Below are 22,255 nucleotides of genomic sequence, written 5' to 3' on the forward strand. Positions count from 1 at the left end.
GATACATGTATAACAATAATAGCATTCAAGGATGACACACATTTCCTCCTGACACCCTTTGGAACATTCCATTCAAGGAAAGATTCTCATAGCTACAGTTTCTGTGAACTAAAGTTTCTAAACTATTACAATATACTGAAAATGCAAATAGAATAGGTTAGATATTCATTAAATCAACAATGTGATTACCCTTAAACATTCATTCATAAGATGATTTGTATTCAATGCAGATTTTTTTTTATATATAATTATATTAAATGTACTAAAAGATTAGACATAAGCTAAACAGTTGAAACCCAAAAAGTAATATAAAATGAATGCCATTAAAAACAAAATAAAATTTTAGAACTGTTTTAAACAATAAGATTATTTAAATAAATTAATCATTGTTATTAAAAAAAAACCTAAATGACATTTTATTCTACTTAAATTTCTAAATCTCACAATACATGTAAAATTTACTGACCTATTACCCAGCTGGGCAGGCTACTTATTTAATCAATGTAATTAATCTAAGGAAACAGATTAATATGTTTTCGAATCCATTTGCATAAATTCTTATTCATCTTAAAATGTATTGTATCCATGTTCTTCTTTTCATGCAATGAATAATGTTTACACTAATAACAGAAAAAAAGCACAACCTAAGCTATCTCTTATGGTCAATTTCAAAAAATTCAATTCAGTTTTTCTCAGATATATTTTTTTCCAAGAATTCACTTCTATTTTTCTAAGATCCATTCTGCCAAGAATTCTATAATTTTAGTACCTGGGTAATTCAGACAATATTTTGCCAAGAATTCACTTCTATTTTTCCATGACCCATTCTGCTAAGAATTCTATAATTTTAGTACATGGATAATTCAAACATATTTTGCCAATTCTCTTCTTTTTTTCTAAGACCCATTCTGCCAAGAATTCTATAATTTTAGTACCTGGATAATTCAGACATATTTTGCCAATTCACTTCTATTTTTCTAAGACCCATTCTGCCAAGAATTCTATAATTTTAGTACCTGGGTATTTCCGTTTGAAGGATTTGACTCCCAGGTATTCGCAGACCTGTTCTTGTAGCATGTAGTATTCTCCTGATCCGTCTGTTGGCCATTGGTATTCAAATAACTTACTGGCTGTGATGCTGAAATAAATTTCTCAGAACATTTTAAAACTGTATACATAAAAATTATATAAAAATTATATGACAACAGCATATGCTTATACTGCATGGGCACATTATCTAATTTCAATAGAATTATGCAAGACTTTCTCTGGTTTTACAGACCCGTGAGTTTATATGCACTTTTTTCAAGTGTTGTTGTTTAAAACTCCATACAAATGTACAGGTATCAATTTTTCATTCAAAATTTTTTAGCTTCAAAATTTCAAAATCATATTTCAATTATTAGATTTTAAAACAAAAAATTCCATAAATTTTGTTTGTAAGAATCATCTGGAAAGAGAAATGTTATAAACCAGTATTATAGTAAAACATGGTTATAGCGAACATGTTTATAATGAATTGATGCCTATTTTCATTTCCCATGACTTTATTACAAGTTGTAAACTTGACAGATATAACGAATTACATTTATAACAAAGCAAAATTGCCATTCTCCCTGGCACTTTGTTAAAAGTGTGTTTTACTCTGCAAGGCACACTTACTGTTCTTGGCTGGGCGTGTAAACAGCCAGTCTGGACCGTTTTGAGGGAGTTGGTCCCATCGATGAGTTATCTGCCACTGACGATGGAGTAGGAGGTCCAAAGTTGTCAAACGCTTGGTAGGAAACACTGTCTCCGTTGCTAGCAAATAAGGCAGAAGACAAATCGTAATTATAGTCTAGTGACAGGTAGAAATACCATCATTCTTTTTTCAAGCAGAAATTTCATGTGATAAGAGTAAACACATCTAAATCATACAAGAATTTAGCATAAAATATTTTATGTTTACTTAATTTTACATGAAATTTCCACTATTAAAGATATTTATTTCTGATGGACCACTGTGACATCTTTTAAATTCGACATAAAGTCTTCGTCAAATTTCATGTGTGTGCTATTTCTATACAAATTTTCAATGAAATTTAAGTGAGAATCAATTGTTCATGCAGTACCTGACAACAGAGGCTGGGGTCCCTGGTCCGGGTGTCTCTGAGATCTCTGACACTCCGTATGGAGAGGGTGGAACATCAAAGTTCAAGGGAGAATCCTTTGTTTTACCGTCTAGTTTGATAAAGCTGGCATTAGACTCTTCGTCGATCATTTCCACCTTTGAAGGCTTTCTTATGGCCGGGGTATCCACTGGGTCTTGCACATCAAACCCAGTTGATTCAGACCTCTTACTTCTTTCTGAAGCTGTTAGCTCAGATACATCAGACTTTTCTGCTGAAGCTTTTGGGTCTGCAAGGTCTTGGTCCCTGTCTGTTAGTATTGAGGGAGAAACATCTTGTGAAGGCTCCATCTCTGATTTTTTGTCGTCATCTTTGTCGGACGACGCATCCTCCTTTTTGTCTTGAATGATTTGTGATTTGGTGACATCTGCTTCAAGTTCTTTACTTTGTTGACCAATTTCCTCTTTGGTCTCTGTACATTCCATAGCTTCTTCATCGATATTCATTACTTTTTTAGAATCACCACCACTGACTTTACTCTGCTCTGAAGTTTCAGAGGAAAATTTGTTCTGGCAATCTGCAACTCTGGATTCAATGGCCTCATCTGCAGCTTTAGAATTCTCTGCCTCCTCGGAGTCGCTACCAGAAGAGTAATCACCTAGTTGACTTAAACCTGTGCTCAGTTGAGACGCACTCTTGTTTTCCAGCACGACTGCTTTGTCTGACCATGCCTTTCCTTCCGAAATTGCTTTGAATGCCCTTTCGCCATCATGTGGCACCCGTACAGAACTGTCAACCCCTTGAGAAGTAAGTGACTGGTTTCCTTGCTGGGCTGCTTGTGAAGCTTCATAATTTGAAGTTATATAACTTCCTTCTGGTTGTTTAAGAGATGAAACATTCTCCATTCTGAAGAATAATGTTCATAATATTTATGTTTAAAAAATTCTTAATATGTACCTGCACTTAACATCCTTTGATATCTTTCACTACTGAAGCCTTTAACTTGATAAACATTTCTCCAAAAATAAAAACATATCTTTTATTTCTTTCAAATAAACAATGCTGAAATAACAAAAAATTACATAATTTTATTACATCAGCATAGTATGTCATTGTTTACTTCAAAATAATTTCAACTACTGTAAAAATAAAATGCAAATCAGGGACAGACATGAACAGTTGTTTGATTTTTCGTGACAATTAAAATTCCTGTTTTGGCAATTTAAGTGATAAAGATTCTTGTCTAATCTGACAAAGTAATAGTTCAGCTTAAAAATAATATACTGGTAAACATCTAGGGCCTATTTCATAGTCAATTTAAACATCTATGCCAGACAAATATGGTAAATATTTATTGTTAAGCATTTATTTAATTCCTCCAGGTAGCATTTCTAGAAAAGTTGTATCATGTAAGCATCGAAAATGGTGAATAAAAGTTCATCATTTTATTTAAGCAAACTTTATAAAAAGATCTGTGGTTTCTCAATTCATAGCAAAACATAGACCTATTCCTTGTCACAAAATATCAAAGCTTTGGCCAGCACAACCTAATTTCTAATAAACAGCTTTTTTAAATTTGGACGACAAAGATTTTAAATTGTACAAATAAAAGTTTGAGTTCACTTGTGCAAAGGGCAATTAGAACTTTAGAATGAATGTCGATCCATAAAAATATTCCTCTTTAGTGTAAGTTAAAGAAATGGAAGAAAAAAGGCAATGGTACTATTATGTTATGTAAGAATAAAATTGTAAAATGAATTTTAGTAATTAAGATATCTTACTAATCATGTTTCAAGCTCAGAGCATACAGGTAATTTAATCTTAAAATTATTAATACTAGTAATGCATTTATCTAAATTAATCAGCACAGAAAAATATTATTTTATGAAATTCCCAAAAGAAAATAAATTTAATATCAATAGACAGAAAATGTTTTGGGATAGTATTTTTCATGCAGAAGGTTTCTTAGAGTAAAATAATTTCTATATACTATATGCAATTGATTTCATCTTTGAATGTAAGCATATTCTAAGGGCAATATGTAAATTTTCCACATGTCACATAGCTCAAAAGAATAAGCAATGAACCCCTTTTCTCTTTGTTAATATTAAGTATTACTTGTCTGCATTTTTCAATGTGAATGATGTATAATTCACAAGAAATTCTTCATACAAACACATTGAGAAAAGAGATGCCTTAAACAGACCATGCAGTTTTAATATGTACTTGAGTACAATAACATTAATGAAATTTTTAAACAACGCTTGAGGCCCTTGCAACTAATATCAGCTGATATCTTCCATTGTAATTCTTCTGTTGTAATAAAATCATAAATAAGTTTGTTTAATTTATTTGGTCCAATGCTGTGTTCAATACATCCTTGCAAGTACATTGTATAAAGCACAGACATAGAATGCAGAAAAAGCTTTCATCAATGATCATATGACATAGATGGGGTTGTAGAATTACTGTTATTGTCGATTAAATAGTAATGAAGAGCAAGAAATATTAATTTTGAGTATTATGTGCTCAAATTGTAGATTTACTTTGCCTCGTCATTCTTTTGTCAGACTACTACGAGTTTTGGTGAAAACGTTTGTCCATTTATTCTACGATTCAATGGTATGATTTAAAAGCAAATGATAAAGAAGCATCATAAATATTTTCTTAATGTTATCATTCCCTAAGAATAAATTATTTAAGAAGGGAAAATATCAGACAGATTGGAGTCTTACAAAAGTCCCGAGTTTGCAGGAAACATCTTGTGTTATTTCTAACTGAATGCAAAGATAAAGACATGATGTAAAAGAGCAAATGCTATATATAATCAGTATAATGTTATCCAAGACTATTCCATTAGAAAAATATCATAATAACGACCTGGTTCATTTCAATCTTACTTGCAAAATTTAACAATAGACAAAAATCACCGTCTAGACGCCATTACAACTTACTTATATATCTTCAAATGCTAAAGAGTACTAAAGCTAGGCATATATTGTTCACTCTATAAGCCAAAGTGAAAGTTATTTTCAGAGTCTTTTATCTCTTTCATATGAATATTGATATATTTACCCATTCAGGTGTAAAAAATTTAAAGGAATGCTTAAATCATTTTACGAAACTAATACAAGAAAATTGAGAAAAGGAACGATAACTCTGTGTGGAGAATGTGTCCATTTGATACTCTGCTGTGAAAAGGTCACGCTAGAGGGACAGTGTCGCCACCCGTAATCGCCACTACGCCTGGCCGATTACGATTCGTGGCGATGACGTTTTCTCCGAGTCTCTGCTTGCGAAATTTACGCATGTAAAGAGAACAGGTGCGTAAATGACGTTAAATGTACAAAATAATATGTGATAAGTAAGTAATTATTTATTGAACGTGGATTAAAATCGGCGCTAAAATTAATTATTAATTTAAGTGTGTATCCAGCTTCCAGTTCCGAGCGCAAGTTCGGAAAATCTGAGATTGGTTTTTAATTTTATATTTTGATAAATATTATGGGTTTCTAAGCATTCCACAAAACATGCATGAACATAAAAAATACTTTTTATAAATTTCATTCCAATTTGTTTGATAATTTAAAATATGTATTCATCCAAATATTGCAGAAACTTTAGCACTCAATTTTACGAAATGAAACAGCGTTGTGATATAAGTTATCATGTTTGATTGTATTATTTTAAGAAAAATCACTTCTACCTTCACTTCTCATATTATCAAATTTATATGCATTAAACAGTTTTTGAATGGTTTATAAAATTTGAATTTAATTCGAAATATCGTAAATTACCATTGCTGCAATTTTTTAACACGCGTTAGTTTAAATAACAAATTGAAATAAATGGCATTTTTGGGGATATAAAAATGATGAAATAATTTTAGTTCTTAAATATTTCAAATTAATCAATTTTTGCTGTACTAGCTATAGTAATGTTTTTGTCAAAAATAATTCAATTAAACGGATTTCTCTCGATTTTATTTTTGGTTATATTTTTTTAAGCTAATACCCTTGTTTTTGTTTGGCCCTATTTTCTTCAAGATGATAATACAATAAATAACTTAACATGGTGAATAATGGGCACATTGTACACAGGAATCTATATCCCTCCATCATATCCTTGGTTCTCATAAAGTCACGTTTGTTTCGCAAAGAAAATCTGTGGTAACTAACGAACCTTCTTTGCCCACTCTGTTCGGGGAAAAAAAACTGGGTAAGCATCTGTTGACTACAAGGAAAAAAAGTTTTATTTCGCACCAAAAAAAGTGATATATCAATATAGAATCTTTATGTAACTATGGGATGAGTGTGTTTCTGTATCAAAGATATGCAATTAAATTTGAAGTGCCAGAAATGAAGTGTTTAGTGGATAAAAGATTAATATAATACTTATATAAGCGCTATAATGATTTTTAGACGCGTTAATCGTGTGCAAGTTGTATTTATATTGAAAATTGAAAATAAATTATATATTTTTTTTAACGGCAAGAAAATAAATGGAAGAAAATATGATGATAAAAATTCTTGTGGCCCGGAAACAACGAAATCGACACTTATAGTCATTTCGACCGTTAGTTAAATTAGTTCATTTCATTTTAATTTATTTTATTTGTTACGTGGAAAGCTCCAGATCATTTTTTGGGGTCCTTACGATTCTGAGAATTCTATCCCCAATTGCCACAAGGAAGATAATCCACATGTACTTTTAATTTCTGTGAAATATTTTGAGTCTCAATGCACAGAAGGAACGTAAATTTTGTTAGTTTTTTTTTTTGGGGGGGGGGGGGGGGGGTCTCACATATATTCTTAAAGATATGTTTATTTCATATCTGTCAATTTTATGCGTAGAATATCAATGTTGATTTCACGAAGTTAATGTGTATTTAACTGGATCGCAAATTGGTTTCTTCTAATGCGACATCCATTGTGACTATTGTTACTTTTTATCAAAATTAACACTGTACGTATATGTAATAGGTTTTTTAAAAGCTTGTTTTATTGTTTAAAGTAGTAATGTTTAGAAGTAAAATGTTGATATTTTGAATATATTTTACTTTAAGAATTTAATCTCAAATTTATCATTAGATAAAGAAATATCTTTATCTTTACCTATCGGAGAAACTGAATTCAAACTTTATAATTCGTTAGTTTGATTTTTAACAAACAAGCTTATTCCGATTTTATTTATACACAATCTGTTATATAATGCATCTCCATTTCATTTGCTGTATGCAGAAAAAAAACAACAAGTTTTTACAACTTTCTATATTAAACCTGATTTTTTTACTTCTCAATTCAAAAATACATATTCATTAATAAAAACTCACCAAGCTGTTCGCTGAAACTGATCACGTGCTTGTCACACGTCACCAAGGAAATGAAACTGAAATTTCCTGACAAATTATGTTGCTTAATACTATTGTTCCTTTAATTGTAAGTATCATAGCAACTTTTTATGTCAAACTTTTGAATTTAATATTATTATAATATCCTGTCATCCACATTAACTGTGGCCAGCTTTGGAATGCCCTTCGTTAAACCTTTTATGCACTTAAATGTACATTGTAATCTAATATCAGGGAAACATGTTACAATTCAACGCATGTATTGATATAAATTTTTGCATTTATTTTCATTCATAATGGCGTATATACTTGTATGTTTATCAAATAACCACAATGAAAAGAAATTGCATATTTTCTTTGATCATTAAATGGAGGTATGGAATGTTTTTTTTTTTGCAATGTTTTATACAAATCTCTCTAAAAAAAATTGGTTTTATAAAATAATATTGTTATTAATCGTGCACGAATCCCGCACTTGATATGTGTAAGATATTGTGATTGATTTATTGAAACATAGATCGATTTGGTGGATTTTTAAAGAAAATTTGTAGTTAACGAGTGTCAATTGGCGTATTAACCTGTTTAAACTTAGTGATATTAACCCCGTTCAAAAATTTTGTATAATACTTAATATCATGAACGACGATTTATATATCGTGATAGTTTCATATTAATAATGTTATTATCATAGTAATTTTATCATCAAGATTTCAGTATTATAATTACATTTTTTTATTATAGTAAATTTGATATTTTATTAAATAACAAAAACTACGCACCTACGCACTATTATGAATGTCAGCTTAAGGTACATCACTACATCAAAACTTTTAATTTTTAAGGCACCACGTCACAAGATGGTGATTTAAATGTTTTGTTTAATTGTTTGGTTGAATATCATCAGAGCTCAGTGGTTAATGTATCGGGTTTATGTACCGCAGGTCATGACTTCGAATCCGCCTGGGGCTTTTATTCATATTTACATAATTTATTTTTTAAAAATCATTTTTTTTAAATTAAAAATTGTTTAATTTTCGCTTATTTGACTTATATGCGTCTTATGTATCATGATATTTATCATAATGAAGTAATTTTCTTTTGATTTATGAAACTATTTCAAGGTGTAGTGGGCCATCTTAATCAATTGATAGAGACAAGGATTTATATACATGTAATTCAATATGTGCCTCGCTATTTGTTTGCTAAATCTGATAAGAATTGTGATTTTTTAAAATTATTTTTAGATAAAGAAAACCCATAATCATTCTACAAGTCCATACTTTTCTTTTTTAAAACGCAGTTATCAAACATATGTATCAATGACTATATTTAATTATTATGATAACAATGACAATTTAAATTCCTCTAACACAAATACATGTAAGCACTCGTGTGACCTATGCTATCGTAAAGGAGATCCCATGTGATTTTATTTTGCACATCTGACCATAAACCAAATCTATCATCTCCACCCTTACCAGTGCCTGGTATCCAATGCCGATGTTTCACATGATAGCTATATAAGTCCTTATCGCTATCTTTTATCTATGATTTAATTGCATAACTCAAAGTATCATTTCCGTGTTTTTTCCCTTTTGTAGGTATGTCAACACCACAGTTTGAGGATAGCAGTATTTCAAAACTAATGGCCGGCGCCATGCTGATGGACACAGTCGATCTCCCGAATTGGCCCACAACGTATGATGCTTTTCCAGGAACGACACAGTCTTCCCAACTCGCGAAGATGGAAAAGGAAGGCTTCGTACCCAACAGCATTGATTGTTGGTCGTTACCTGGGCAACCGACGCCTGTAGACTTTCACCAGGGTGGGGGTTTCCAGAACGTGTCCCACAATAACGGCTTCAACCCCATCTCCAATGGCAGCATTAACGGAAACAACACCTTTGGTCAGAATTTTGGGAATAGCTATTTTAAACCCCCACAAGATCAGTTTCGCAAACGACATGGAACATATTCCAACGAACAATATCCAGACAGTAACATAGCCCTTAAGGCTGAGATTGAGGACAAGTGGAACAACTGTGCTTTGAATACACACACGGATTTATTTGAACCAACACGGAGCGGAAACGGCAAAAATGTTTCTTTAAAGGAGGGCCCTTATTCACCACCGTCTTTCAAAATGCGAGATCGGACTCCACACAAGTTAAGTCCGAGTATGGATTCCGAGCGAAAGTTATTTGACATGGAGTCCGATAGCGACTCAAAAACGAGCGACAGTCAACCTACAGCACTTGGTAGTCCTCCGTCAGATATCAACGTGGACCAGATGATTAACAGCGGGGTCACAGTGGCCGGCTACAAACCCAGAAAACTCATCTGCAAGCGGAAAAAGTCGTCAGTTCCAACTGATCTCAAGGATCCAAGCTATTGGGAGAAGAGGAAGAAAAACAATGACTCGGCCCGGCGGTCGCGGGAAGCCAAGAAAGAGAAAGAAAGGAACTTCTATAAACGTGCTTTGGAACTTGAGTATGAGAATCATTATCTAAAGGAAAGAGTTGCGTTTTTAGAGAGAAAGTTAGAGGCGGTCATGAAACAAAATTCCAGTTATCCCGGCCCCGAAACCCAAACGGCACCCCCTCCACCGCCCCACAACATGTAGCAGCCCCACAACACTTAGCAACCCAGCAACATGTAGCAGGCATACATTGTTTTCTCAACTGTTCTGAAATCTTTCGTATTTTAAAGTATCGAATGCTTTGTATTTTTTGAAAGCTTAAGGCCGGCATCACGGAATTTTACCAAAATATGACCTATTCTCAAACTCAATCTAGTATTTGTCATAGCATAGTATAATGTTGTATTCGTTTATATATTGTGAAAATAAGTTTAATTAGAATCTATGAAATACCAAAGAAGTAGATAAGTTGTCCAGTCAGCTGTTGTGTACACATTACGTTGTCACGTGTTTTCCGGTTTGACCTTAACGATGTATGGTTTTGTTTTAAATGTTTGGTCTTCAGAATTGCATTTTTCTTCGGTTCTCTCGTTTACCAATACACCGGTGCAGCTGTATTAGGAGTTAAGCTTGGATTCCGTTCATTTTTTGTTATACATCACAATGGCCATTTATCTATAAATTCCCTCTAAAGTTTTACTTATTCTAAAACATTAATTTGATGTGTTTTAGTTTTAGTTCCAAATTTAAATAACTTCTAATACTTACAGATTTTGATCCTTGTAATTTTGAAGCATCATAGGAAAACTAAACAGCCGTTCAGCATTGTCGTTTTAGATATGCAAACACCAGTTGGTTATTTTGAAGTATAAATTACAATATTTGTTTACTTTTTTGTGCCTTTGATGATTCAGCATCTAAATCTGATTTTTATTTGTTTGGTCCACCTTGTACTTACTTCTGATACAGAAGATAATTTGGTCGAAGTACCTTAAATATGTGTTCTACGTCAGTATTTGTGTTGGTCGTGGTATGTGACGTCACGCTTTTTGAAAAAAAGTGTTCACGCAAAGAACCGGTGATGTTTGGGACAATCTGGTCAGCTTTTTAACTATTTTGTCTTGTTTCCGTTGGCTCCAAGAGCATTTTTTGTCTCTCAGTTTGCTAGGGTGTCATTACAATGACCTGGCAGATCGATGTGTAAATACATACCCACGTTTTTCATTAGGCTCCATATTTTCCTACCCGCCCCTCCCCCTTGAGGACAACGGGGTCTGCCCCACGCGAATTCAGCCAGAAAAAAAACAGGTGCCAGTGTGTAGCGCAGATCCCCTTCATATTAATGCTGTAAAAAGTTTTGCTTATTTTTTTTTTGTAGACAATAGTTGGAATTTCATCTTTCATGCATGTTTTGGAAATGGTTTGCGTATCCCGTTTTTATCCTATACAATACACAGATGGTTGTTATGATACGTGTTTTTATGTTACTTTTGTCGAGGTAGTGAATACTTGTACGTGAAGGGCGTCAAACGCCTTATATATCCCCCACAACATGGACATATTGTATTGTTAGATTTATATGATTACCCCTATCTATTGTTCTATAGTTGATGCTGTATATGATGTGTTTTGGTATGACCAGTCAGTGTGTGTCACCCCTTGTTTCTGTGTCCTTTTGCATCGTTTAAAACCATAGCCGGAATATTTGCACACAATAACGATACCAGGGTTGGGTAACCTCGCTCTGGGTTGATGATTGTCATTGCAATTTAATATCACTGACTTGCTCAGTTGTAAGACAGTTTCAATGGTTGGGCAATGTGCTTTTTGGTTACACAGACGTGAACTATAATGGCATCGTTATTGTTGCAGAACTCTATATTCGTCCGATATAAAATATCTGAGTATAGAGCAAATGGCAATTCACAAATGTCCTTTTTTTATTTCTTTGTGAAAAAAAACACCCACGAGATTTGCTTGTTTTGTTTACTATTTTTTTTTGTCTTACTCTTAAATGCTTAAAGCATTAATTTATTTAGCAGTGGCGGCGCTTCATCCAAAAGTCAGTATTTACTGCCAATATTCATGTTATCTCCCCCTTTATCAGCATAATATTGTGTGATTGGTCATTTATTGTATTCTAGTGTTTAACATTGAGGGTTTTGTATCAACTTTGCAATATTGTGAATATATGCAACGATAGTTTCTAACTTGATTTTTTAAAATAATCTATACAAATATATTAAAATTTGATTTTAGATAACATTCCTTAATGTATTCGAATATAATATCTTTTTTATTGAAGTCAAACCTACGTTAGATAAATGCAACGTAAAAATGTTGAGAACAAATACCGGTTTTTTATATTTCCTTACTTTGACTTTTATCCAAACCAGTGATCACATTTACCAGATTTTTCCTTTCTGATGCATATCTTTTTGATGCGCATATTCTCATGAACGAGAAAAATAGCCAAATTTACAAAAATATTTCCAATAATTGTCTGAGTATATTGTTCTCTCTTTTAATGAATGCGAATGAGATGTTTATGAAAGAAATCTTATTTACATTATGATTTTGGAAAAAAAAATTACAAAGTTTATAAACACGTTACTTAATTAAAATATATCGTACAAAAGCCCTGTATATAAAAATTGTTTGGTTTTTACAGCAACAAATAAGGAAAGCAGACAATTTGTAGCGTAAATTTATTTAGTATTTATTAAAACTCACGTTATTATTTTTCTCGTGAAGATAATTTTCAATTTCAAATGTTTTTGTTTGGAGAAAGACTAAAGTTCACCAAGGTTGTCTACGTGTAATGTGTGTTGCGTCTTAAGATCATTGGATATAGGTGCTATATAAGTATCATTACAACCGCAATGTTTAATCAGTGTTGTGCATGTAATTATGATTGTGTTATTAATTTAGTTTTCCCCCTCTTTCTCTCTCTGTACATCTAGTATTTAATTATGCACTGCAATATACATTAACATACTTGATGGAGAATGAGTCATTTACTCATAGTGATTACCTCTGCTTCAGTGCAGGATTTTTAGTATCTCTTTTAGTTCAGGAAAAAACCCAAAATGTTGTTACAGTTAAACATAACTAAGAAGAAGAGTATTTCAAGCAGAAAAGACTGATAAATTCCTCCCAACATTTTTGGTTCAAAATTATTTAACGTTGAATCGAAATAGCGAAAATCTGCAGTTTGATTAGGGTCTTCTTCAATTTTTTTGTGACTTACAATTACTCAAAATATTGTACATTAAAATTATAATAAGGAAAAGAAATGACCGTTGGAAAGTTGAAACAAGCATATATTTTGCAAATTAATTGATCAATATTAATATTTAATTGATTTTCACAAATCTTGAAATTTTGCACCAGTACCAATACTGTAACATTTTCTGTGAAATTTCTGCTAAGTTGTATGACTGATGGTTCAGCTCAATCAATTATGTCGGATGTTTCCAATATTTACCATCAACTGTACTTATCAAAGCGTTTTGTCAATTTTGCCAAATTTCATGTTTAAAAAACATTATGCAATTAGTAATTAAGATTGTCTTAAAATATTTAGTGTTAATTAATGGAACATTTTGATTTGTCATGATTTTCAGGCATTTATTTGGAGCGTGGGAACGTATATATATTGTTTTTTTTAATTATTATTATTTCAATCTCTTTTTGTGGAAAAAAATAGGAAACGGGAAATTTATGATCCTAAAGTGTACTTCAAATGTTGATACTGAAAAAGTGCATTATTAACAAAGATACCCCATGATAAGAAACACACCCCTACTTCATTTTGTTCAAGTTTTTGTTCATTTTTTAACGAACATTACTTCCCCTTCAGTTTTTATCTTTTGTAATTAGCTCTTTTGATGTATTAAATACATGACATTATAATTTACAAGTTGAAATCCAGTGACAATGCAGAATTAAATCCTAAATATTCCGACTCCTTGAAAACCTTGTCAGTTTTTGTTTTTACACTTTTCTTGGGGCGCCTATACGATATATACAGAAACTTCAATTATTGCAATCTTGCACACTAAACATTTGGAATTTTTTGTGGGTGTACCCTGTACCTTTTTTGTCTCCCATGATTTTTCAATTCATATTACTTGCCTAGGTTACGGAATGTTTGCTTGCTTCATTTATCATGCGCGCGTGGACTTTGTTCAATTACTTACGAAATATTTTTCAAATTTATTTTTTTTTTTGCAATATTTTGATTGGTTTTTTTTTCTTCCCTCTCTATTTAATGGATGAAAAGATGGACTTCAGTATTAAGATAACCCTAGAGAATTTTGTCAATATTGCCTTGGCAAGGACTTCAATATTGTGTGAAAATATGATTTGTCAGTCGTTTTAGTTTGGTAAATCAGTTCTCAAACAACGAATGTTTCCACCATTTTTTATGGGTTTTGTCTTGCTTCTACCATCAATATGCCGAGTGTTTCTCTTTCTGTCCACAGAGAAAATTTTATTCTTTCAAGACTGAAAACATAAGACAATTTTCTTGGGTTAATCTTATTTTGTGTAACTATTATATTTCAATATTGTGCTTTCAATATATTGTGTAGCTTTGTTTCATGGATTTAGAGATCTTAATTAGATATAAAATATCGTTATCATGCGTATGATCTCTGATTTTTTCCAATTTGAGAATAAATGTTATACAAATATTTGTCTTCTTGTTCAATTACATTATATTATGTAATATATATGTAAAATAACTGTGAGAGGGTGATATTACATAAAAACAAAAATGAAAAGTAACGCGACATTGCTATTACTTGATTTCCATGTCAATAAGGAAAGGATTATTACTAAAAGTAGCATTAAAGTACTATTTAAAACAAAAGTTAAGAACATAGGAATGTTTGCTTCCGGTATTAATGTAATATTTGTTGATTTTGTTTTGCAATACTGTATATATAGCCGACTAAAACAGACTTAAAGTGAATAAAAATGGCTCGATTCTGTCTGCAGGTTTACAAAAACACACAATTTAAAAGTTGGCCAGCCAAATGTCTAGATAATTGTCAACTGCCCTACTGTAAAATAGTCTATTGTCCGTTCCGATATATTTCATTTTATCAAATAAAATATATATCATGTTGTATATTTTATTTGATAAAATGAAATATATCGGAGAGGACACTATAACTCTCACCATGTAAACCCCAACACGCGGGGTATATACTAGTACTCTCGACGCGGCATGTCGTAAATTTTGAATTTACCGGGTGGCAGTAAATACATGTACAAAATTTACAACATTGTTGCAAATTTTGTATTTATTATTGTAAATTTTGTATTTACTGTCACTCGGTAAATTCAATTTACGACATGACAGGAGGGGGTCAAACGACGATTTTTGTCTAATTTATTTGTTCATGGACTTAAATGTATTTGTATTTGTAAGTAATATAACAATGATAATAAACCAAAGCTTTGTCCTGATACTTGACCAGCAACATGCGTCATGTGTAAAATAGCTGATCGTCGATACACACACACACACACACACACACACACACACACACACACATATATATATATATATATATATATATATATATATATATATATATATATATATATATATATATATATATATATCTATCTATCTATCTATCTATTTATCTATCTATCTATCTATCTATCTATCTATCTATCTCTCACGTAAGAAAGTGAATTTTTATTGATTGATAATGCGTTCTCATAAATGTATAAGTTTTTGACAAATTGAGCATCGTTTTCGAAAGCAGAACGAATTCAAAGAGAGTGCTCTACATGAGGTTCTTCATTATCAATGACCCCGTCAAGTCAATGAGTAAAAATCCTTTCAACAGCCACTCTATGGATCCCGTTTTCTTCTCATTGTTCAAAAAATCTAAGTTGTTTCCCCAGGGTATTCTTTTTGCATAATTCGTACAACTATAATACCTGGAGTCTGTTTTGATCAATACAGTTTTAAAACGGAAGATGATTGCCCTCTTGTATAATTTATCTTGAATAAAATTCAACTCAAAAAACGAAATATGAGGCAATTTTGTGATATGATAACTTAACAAGAGGCCCATGGGCCACATCGCTCACCTGAGGAACAACAGGTATGATAAAATCAGCGTAATGGAGTCATAATACAAACTATCTGGACAATGTACAATAATACATGTAGATCCTGTATAAATAAAATCCATTTCCCCCCTGGATATTCTTATGTTTATAATCATTACTCCCTTTTCTAACAGGATAATTTTATAGTCATATTACATGTTGAGTTTTGCAGTTCTCAAAAAGATCCTTAACAATAGTTTATATATGAGATATAAACCTACATCAAACTCTGCACCTTCTTGTGAGGCCGAAGAATTGTCCTGGGCCCAAAGTCTTATCAATTATAAAGAATCATTTGGCTGTTTAGTTTCTAAGAAGATTTTTAAAGATTTACTCTACATATTCCTATATAAAACTTCGACCCCCCTCTCCATTGGGGCCAACCCTACCCCCGGGGGTCACGATTTTCAGAATTTTGAATCTATACTACCTGAGGATGCTTCTAAACAAGTTTCAGCTTTCCTGGCTGATTAGTTTCTGGGAAAAAGGATTTTAGATTTACTCTATATATTCCTATGTTAAACTTTGACTCCCCATTGTGGCCCCACCCTACCCCTGGGGATCATGATTTTTCTACACTATCTGAGAATGCTTCCACACAAGTTTCAGCTATCCTGGCTGATTAGTTTTTGAGAAAAATATTTTTAAAGATTTACTCTATATATTCCTATGTTAAACTTCGATCCCCCATTGTGGCCCCACCCTACCCCGGGGGTCATGCATGATTTTCATAACTTTGAATCTACATTACCTGAGGATGCTTTCACACAAGTTTCAGCTTTCCTGGTTCGTGGGAAGAAGATTTTTGAAAATTTCTCGAAAATTTTCATAAATTCCTAATTATCTCCATTTGGAAAAGGGCGTGGTCCTTAATTTTCACAACTTTAAATCCCCTTAGGATAAGGATGCTGTGTGCCAAGTTTGGTTGAAATTGGCCCAGTGGTTCTTGAGATGTTGAAAATATTAAAAGTTTACAGACAGACGGACAGACAGACGGACAGACGACAGACAAAATGTGATCTAAATAGCGCACTCGAGCTTTCAGCTCAGGTGAGCTAAAAAGGAGAAAAACAAAATGAAAACTATATAGGAAAGTTCTATGTACTAGGCAAGCATTAATAATAAACGTAGACAATAATTAAACGATTATACTTTTTATTTGAGTCACAATTTAAAAGTTTTGCGCAAATATTATTTAATTTATACGAATTTCGAAATGTATATAAGATATTTTGAGGCACCCTGTACATGTATCATATTACATGTGTAAAAGTCATTCTTTAAAAGTGTCTCAAAATTTTCTATGTTCTCCAATTTTCCACTTCGTTATTTTCAATATTCACATGTAGTTCTCTCTTTTACAGTCATTATGATAAATACAAAACATTAATGAGAAGCCAATGTCTACCAATTCAATGATTAAAATGATGTGTAGTAAACTATCGTTACATTAATGATACTTTTAAAACAATGTCTTGGCACAATCATCGTGGGTAACGTGTTATAAATTGTTGCCGTCTTTTTCTAGTTTTCTTCATTTTTACATCTTTATTTCTATGTTACCATGACTAGTGGTTCATCTAAATTTTTATTTTTGATTTATATGTATTTAATAGGTTATTTTGTATTTTGAATGATTCACCAAAGTTTGAATGTTAGAGGTTATGTTACACGTGTGATATAGAGGAAAGAGGTCATTGTTATTTAAACAAAGATAGAGTCTTATATTTGTTTACAAATAATGTAAAGTAAAGAAGTTGCTATTTCTTTGACAAAATAATTTGTCGAAACAAGAAAAACTGATTCAATGTGTTCATAAAAAATTTCCTCAACATCAAACAGCAACATTAGATTGAGACTTATACCAATACAACACACATGTAGACATTAACAGGACTCGAGCTTTGTTTACAAAACAAAGGATTCTAACTTCTGTAACTCACTTGTAACTCGATATCAAAGCAATTAAGCATGTCAAAGCATTTAAAACATCTATATTAAAAATTCTAGACATAAAAATTGAAAAAATAATTTTGGAAAAAATTGAGCTCAAATCGTGCCCAAGTTCCTTGTACACTTGTATAGATCTATCAAATTGTATCAAAATATGAAATAAAAGGACATTTGTTGACCAAATACCAATAGCCTATTCATATACATCATTTTCACGCTCATACTGCAAATCATAGATTAGAACATTTTATATGTGGTTACTACAGGAGTTAAAATCAAATTATCAGAAAATGACCATGGAGAATTGTGTCAGCCCCTTTGTTAGTCTTCTTGTCGAGGGTATACTATCCATTATAAGGTCAACAATTTCCGCACTGAATCGAATTTTTTACTTTTCTTCATTAAAGTGTCAATTTTGTTCAACAATTAGAACATTTATTCTGTCACAAGACACCTTTCTTAGTGATTTCACTGTTTACAGATTACTTGATATGCGTTTTTTCATTTGGCTTGATGATGTTTATTTATAGGGAATGAAACAGGTGTATTAATGTGTTTTTTAACTTTATTATCATCACTATCATCATCATTATCATCATCATCATCATCATCATCATCATCATCAATTTGACCATTTAAAAGGATAGGATTTACGTAAAATATAACTGACTAATATAAGCTATTACATCAAGGCTATGAAGTAGGTAAGTATCACTTCCAACTGTGAACAAAATCAACAGAAATTGGTTTTACTCGGAAAGCAGATGATCTGTTAAGTGCATTTTGGGATATTTTTGATCACCGGAAATTTCAAAGAAATAAACTAAAAATCGTAAAGAAGTAAAATTTCCGGTATACGTGATACCATGAGCACACACAATAGCTCTAATCTACATTCGAATTAAACACTGTCATCGAATGTACTAGAATTTTTGTGATTTGTTTTATCATATATATACAATTTCATTGTTTAATGTGACTTTTGTGGTTGTAACAAATTGACCATTTATTTGATTTGATTGAGCGAACATTCAGACAAATGAGACATGCAGTATATAAATGGTTTTTCACATTTTTCATTCTGCTATGCCTATATCCGCTTAACTGTATGATATTGGAAATTCGAATTTCCATTTAAAATTGAATTAATCGTTGGAAACCCACCGTGAGTCTTTAATACGTTGGTGTTGGTACCTTGGGCCAACTCGCTGATTTTTTCTCGTTCTCGTGAATACTCAGTAATACTCAGTGATGCATTCTCTAGTTCGTTTTACTTTCTCAATACTGAACCAAAAATAGTAAACGAATACGTTCAATGGGAGGGATCACGGTATTCACAGCTTGCCATGGGGTCTATAGCAGTATGTTCTAAATTGAAATTCGAAAATTTAAAAAAAAAAAAGGGGGGACGGGGGGGCACATGGCGTATCTGGGCTAAAATGTGTGCAGACACATGTTATGTACATGTCAAAATTAAAACGTTTCTCTAAGTATGGACTTGTTAAACGCCCACTGCCACACTTTAGCTACATATTTCTACTTTTATAAATTCTTCGTTTTTTTTAAATCTAATATATGTGTATGTCTTTAATGATATTTTTGAATTGATTCAATACATTTCTTATGTTTTCTCGTCATGATTACCTCAATCTGTCGCCTCAATTATTGTTGATAATCCCAAAATAGATTAACGTGATCAATTAAAGTTTAAAGAGTCGGGAATATATATATCCAATCGTTGCAACGCAATTAGTCATCAAATGAAGTAAACTATATTCCATATTCGCCAGCCAAGAATGACGATCCGCTCTTTTGAAAAGAGTAGAGTCCCTGAGCGGATCGCCACCCTTGGCGAAGATGAGTATATTCAGATTGAATAAAAAAAAGTGCCATGATAATAATTATTGTTATACTTTCATGTTAAATACTGAAATCTGATTGGTTCAGACGCAGTTCATAATCCGTTCTATTACCCTCAGCGTTAGCAACGCACTTAGCAACGGGTAACATTATATAAATAGTGCCTGTTTGGGAGGGTAACAGTTGAAATTGACACCCCGAGAAAACCTTTGTCAACCGACGCGAAGCGGAGGTTGACAATGGTTTTCGAGGGGTGTCAATTTCAACTGTTATCCTCCCAAACAGGCACTGTTTATTTTGTTATACTGAATGTCTTAATTGTTGAAAAATTTTTAGCTGCTTTTATATAGGAATAACGTGAATTCTACAGTGAACCGTACGAGCATAATTTTTGAGCATGTAACAATTTGTATTGTTATACTTTCATGTTAAATACTGAAATCTGATTGGTTAAGACGCAGTTAATAATATTTACTATTACCCTCAGCGTTAGCAACGCACTTGGCAACGGGTAACATTAAAAATTGTTATACTTTCATGTTAAATACTGAAATCTGATTGGTTAAGACGCAGTTAATAATATTTACTATTACCCTCAGCGTTAGCAACGCACTTGGCAACGGGTAACATTAAAAAATGTTACATGCGCGAAAATTATGCGCGTACGGTTCGCTGTAGAATTCACGTTATTCCTATATAAAAGCAGTAAAATTTTCTTAAAAATTTTAAAAAAGACATTCAGTATAACAAAATAAATAGTGCCTGTTTGGGAGGATAACAGTTGAAATTGACACCCCTCGAAAACCATTGTCAACCTCCGCTTCGCGTCGGTTGACAATGGTTTTCTCGGGGTGTCAATTTCAACTGTTACCCTCCCAAACAGGCACTATTTATATAATGTTACATGCGCGAAAATTATGCGCGTACGGTTCGCTGTAGAATTCACGTTATTCCTATATAAAAGCAGTAAAATTTTCTTAAAAATCTAAAAAAAGACATTCAGTATAACAAAATAAATATTGCCTGTTTGGGAGGATAACAGTTGAAATTGACACCCCTCGAAAACCATTGTCAACCTCCGCTTCGCGTCGGTTGACAATGGTTTTCTCGGGGTGTCAATTTCAACTGTTACCCTCCCAAACAGGCACTATTTATATAATATTACCCATTGCTAAGTGTGTTGCTAACGCTGAGGGTAATAGAACGGATTATGAACTGCGTCTGAACCAATCAGATTTCAGTATTCAACATGAAAGTATAACAATACAAATTGTTACATGCGCGAAAATTATGCGCGTACGGTTCGCTGTAGAATTCACGTTATTCCTATATAAAAGCAGTAAAATTTTCTTAAAAATTAAGACATTCAGTATAACAAAATAAATAGTGCCTGTTTGGGAGGATAACAGTTGAAATTGACACCCCTCGAAAACCATTGTCAACCTCCGCTTCGCGTCGGTTGACAATGGTTTTCTCGGGGTGTCAATTTCAACTGTTACCCTCCCAAACAGGCACTATTTATATAATGTTACATGCGCGAAAATTATGCGCGTACGGTTCGCTGTAGAATTCACGTTATTCCTATATAAAAGCAGTAAAATTTTCTTAAAAATTAAGACATTCAGTATAACAAAATAAATAGTGCCTGTTTGGGAGGATAACAGTTGAAATTGACACCCCTCGAAAACCATTGTCAACCTCTGCTTCCCGTCGGTTGACAAAGGTTTTCTCGGGGTGTCAATTTCAACTGTTACCCTCCCAAACAGGCACTATTTATATAATGTTACTTAATATATGATCTGTTTAAATAAACATGATTGTAATCTTGAAACCCTGAATTGTTAAAAACGTCAAAATTTCCACACGTTTATGTTGAAGTTTTTACTGATTTTTACAAAGTAAAAAAATTGAGACAAATCAAACACATAAAAAAAGATAAATATTCACACAGAATTTATCTGGAATAATAATCTTTTTCAATGCAAATCAAAATTACCGTCCTTTGAAAATTGGATAAAAAGTGGTATTTTATATGTGAAAGTTTTGTTTTATAAAGAGGGAAATTTGCATTTTATATATTATTTTTCTAACATCATGAAAAAGAAAAACGTAATATTAGTTTAAAGGGGTATGGTGACGCACAAATGCAATGATTCAGCAAATAACGAATTTTTACATGATTTCAACATATTTTATATATCATATGCAAAGATGAACTTTTGAAAAATTATGGAGCTCTAAAGTAAATAAATCAAATTAGAAAGAGAAAAATAGAATTAGTCGTTGGGCCAACACAAAAATATTGAGTTTTTCTTCCGCTTTATAGCCACGCAAGCGCAGGAAAATGTAAATACTGCAGCGTGGCATACATTGTGAGCCAGAAACCTCTCATTGGAACACGATGTCTTCTTCAAGGACTGTGTACTT

The 22,255-nt window shown here is 32.3% G+C and overlaps 2 protein-coding genes across 6 annotated transcripts in view; one reads left to right on the forward strand and one right to left on the reverse strand.

Moving 5' to 3' along the window:
* The window catches only part of LOC128176033 (PHD finger protein 10-like), a 24,772-nt gene extending 19,706 nt beyond the window's left edge, over window positions 1–5,066 (reverse strand). The window contains exons 1-5 of one of the 2 annotated variants that reach the window (XM_052842030.1): window positions 5,009–5,062; window positions 4,844–4,881; window positions 2,112–3,014; window positions 1,663–1,800; window positions 1,017–1,138 (exon numbers count right to left, since the gene is read on the reverse strand). In XM_052842030.1, the coding sequence (XP_052697990.1) occupies window positions 1,017–1,138; window positions 1,663–1,800; window positions 2,112–3,014; window positions 4,844–4,869 (1,189 nt within the window). In that variant the 5' untranslated portion in view covers window positions 4,870–4,881; window positions 5,009–5,062. Of the gene's footprint in view, window positions 1–1,016; window positions 1,139–1,662; window positions 1,801–2,111; window positions 3,015–4,843; window positions 4,882–5,008 lie in introns of both variants that reach the window. The other variant, XM_052842031.1, reaches the window with a different exon arrangement.
* The window catches only part of LOC128176034 (uncharacterized), a 26,000-nt gene extending 11,432 nt beyond the window's left edge, over window positions 1–14,568 (forward strand). For 2 of the 4 annotated variants that reach the window (XM_052842032.1, XM_052842034.1), the window contains one exon: window positions 9,060–14,568. In XM_052842032.1, the coding sequence (XP_052697992.1) occupies window positions 9,060–10,081 (1,022 nt within the window). In that variant the 3' untranslated portion in view covers window positions 10,082–14,568. Of the gene's footprint in view, window positions 1–5,264; window positions 5,432–7,495; window positions 7,547–9,059 lie in introns of those variants that run through there. The other 2 variants (XM_052842033.1, XM_052842035.1) reach the window with 2 other exon arrangements.
* Window positions 14,569–22,255: the final 7,687 nt, after the last annotated feature.

The sequence above is a fragment of the Crassostrea angulata genome, chromosome 3, assembly GCF_025612915.1.
Source record: "Crassostrea angulata isolate pt1a10 chromosome 3, ASM2561291v2, whole genome shotgun sequence".
NCBI lineage: Eukaryota > Metazoa > Mollusca > Bivalvia > Ostreida > Ostreidae > Magallana > Magallana angulata.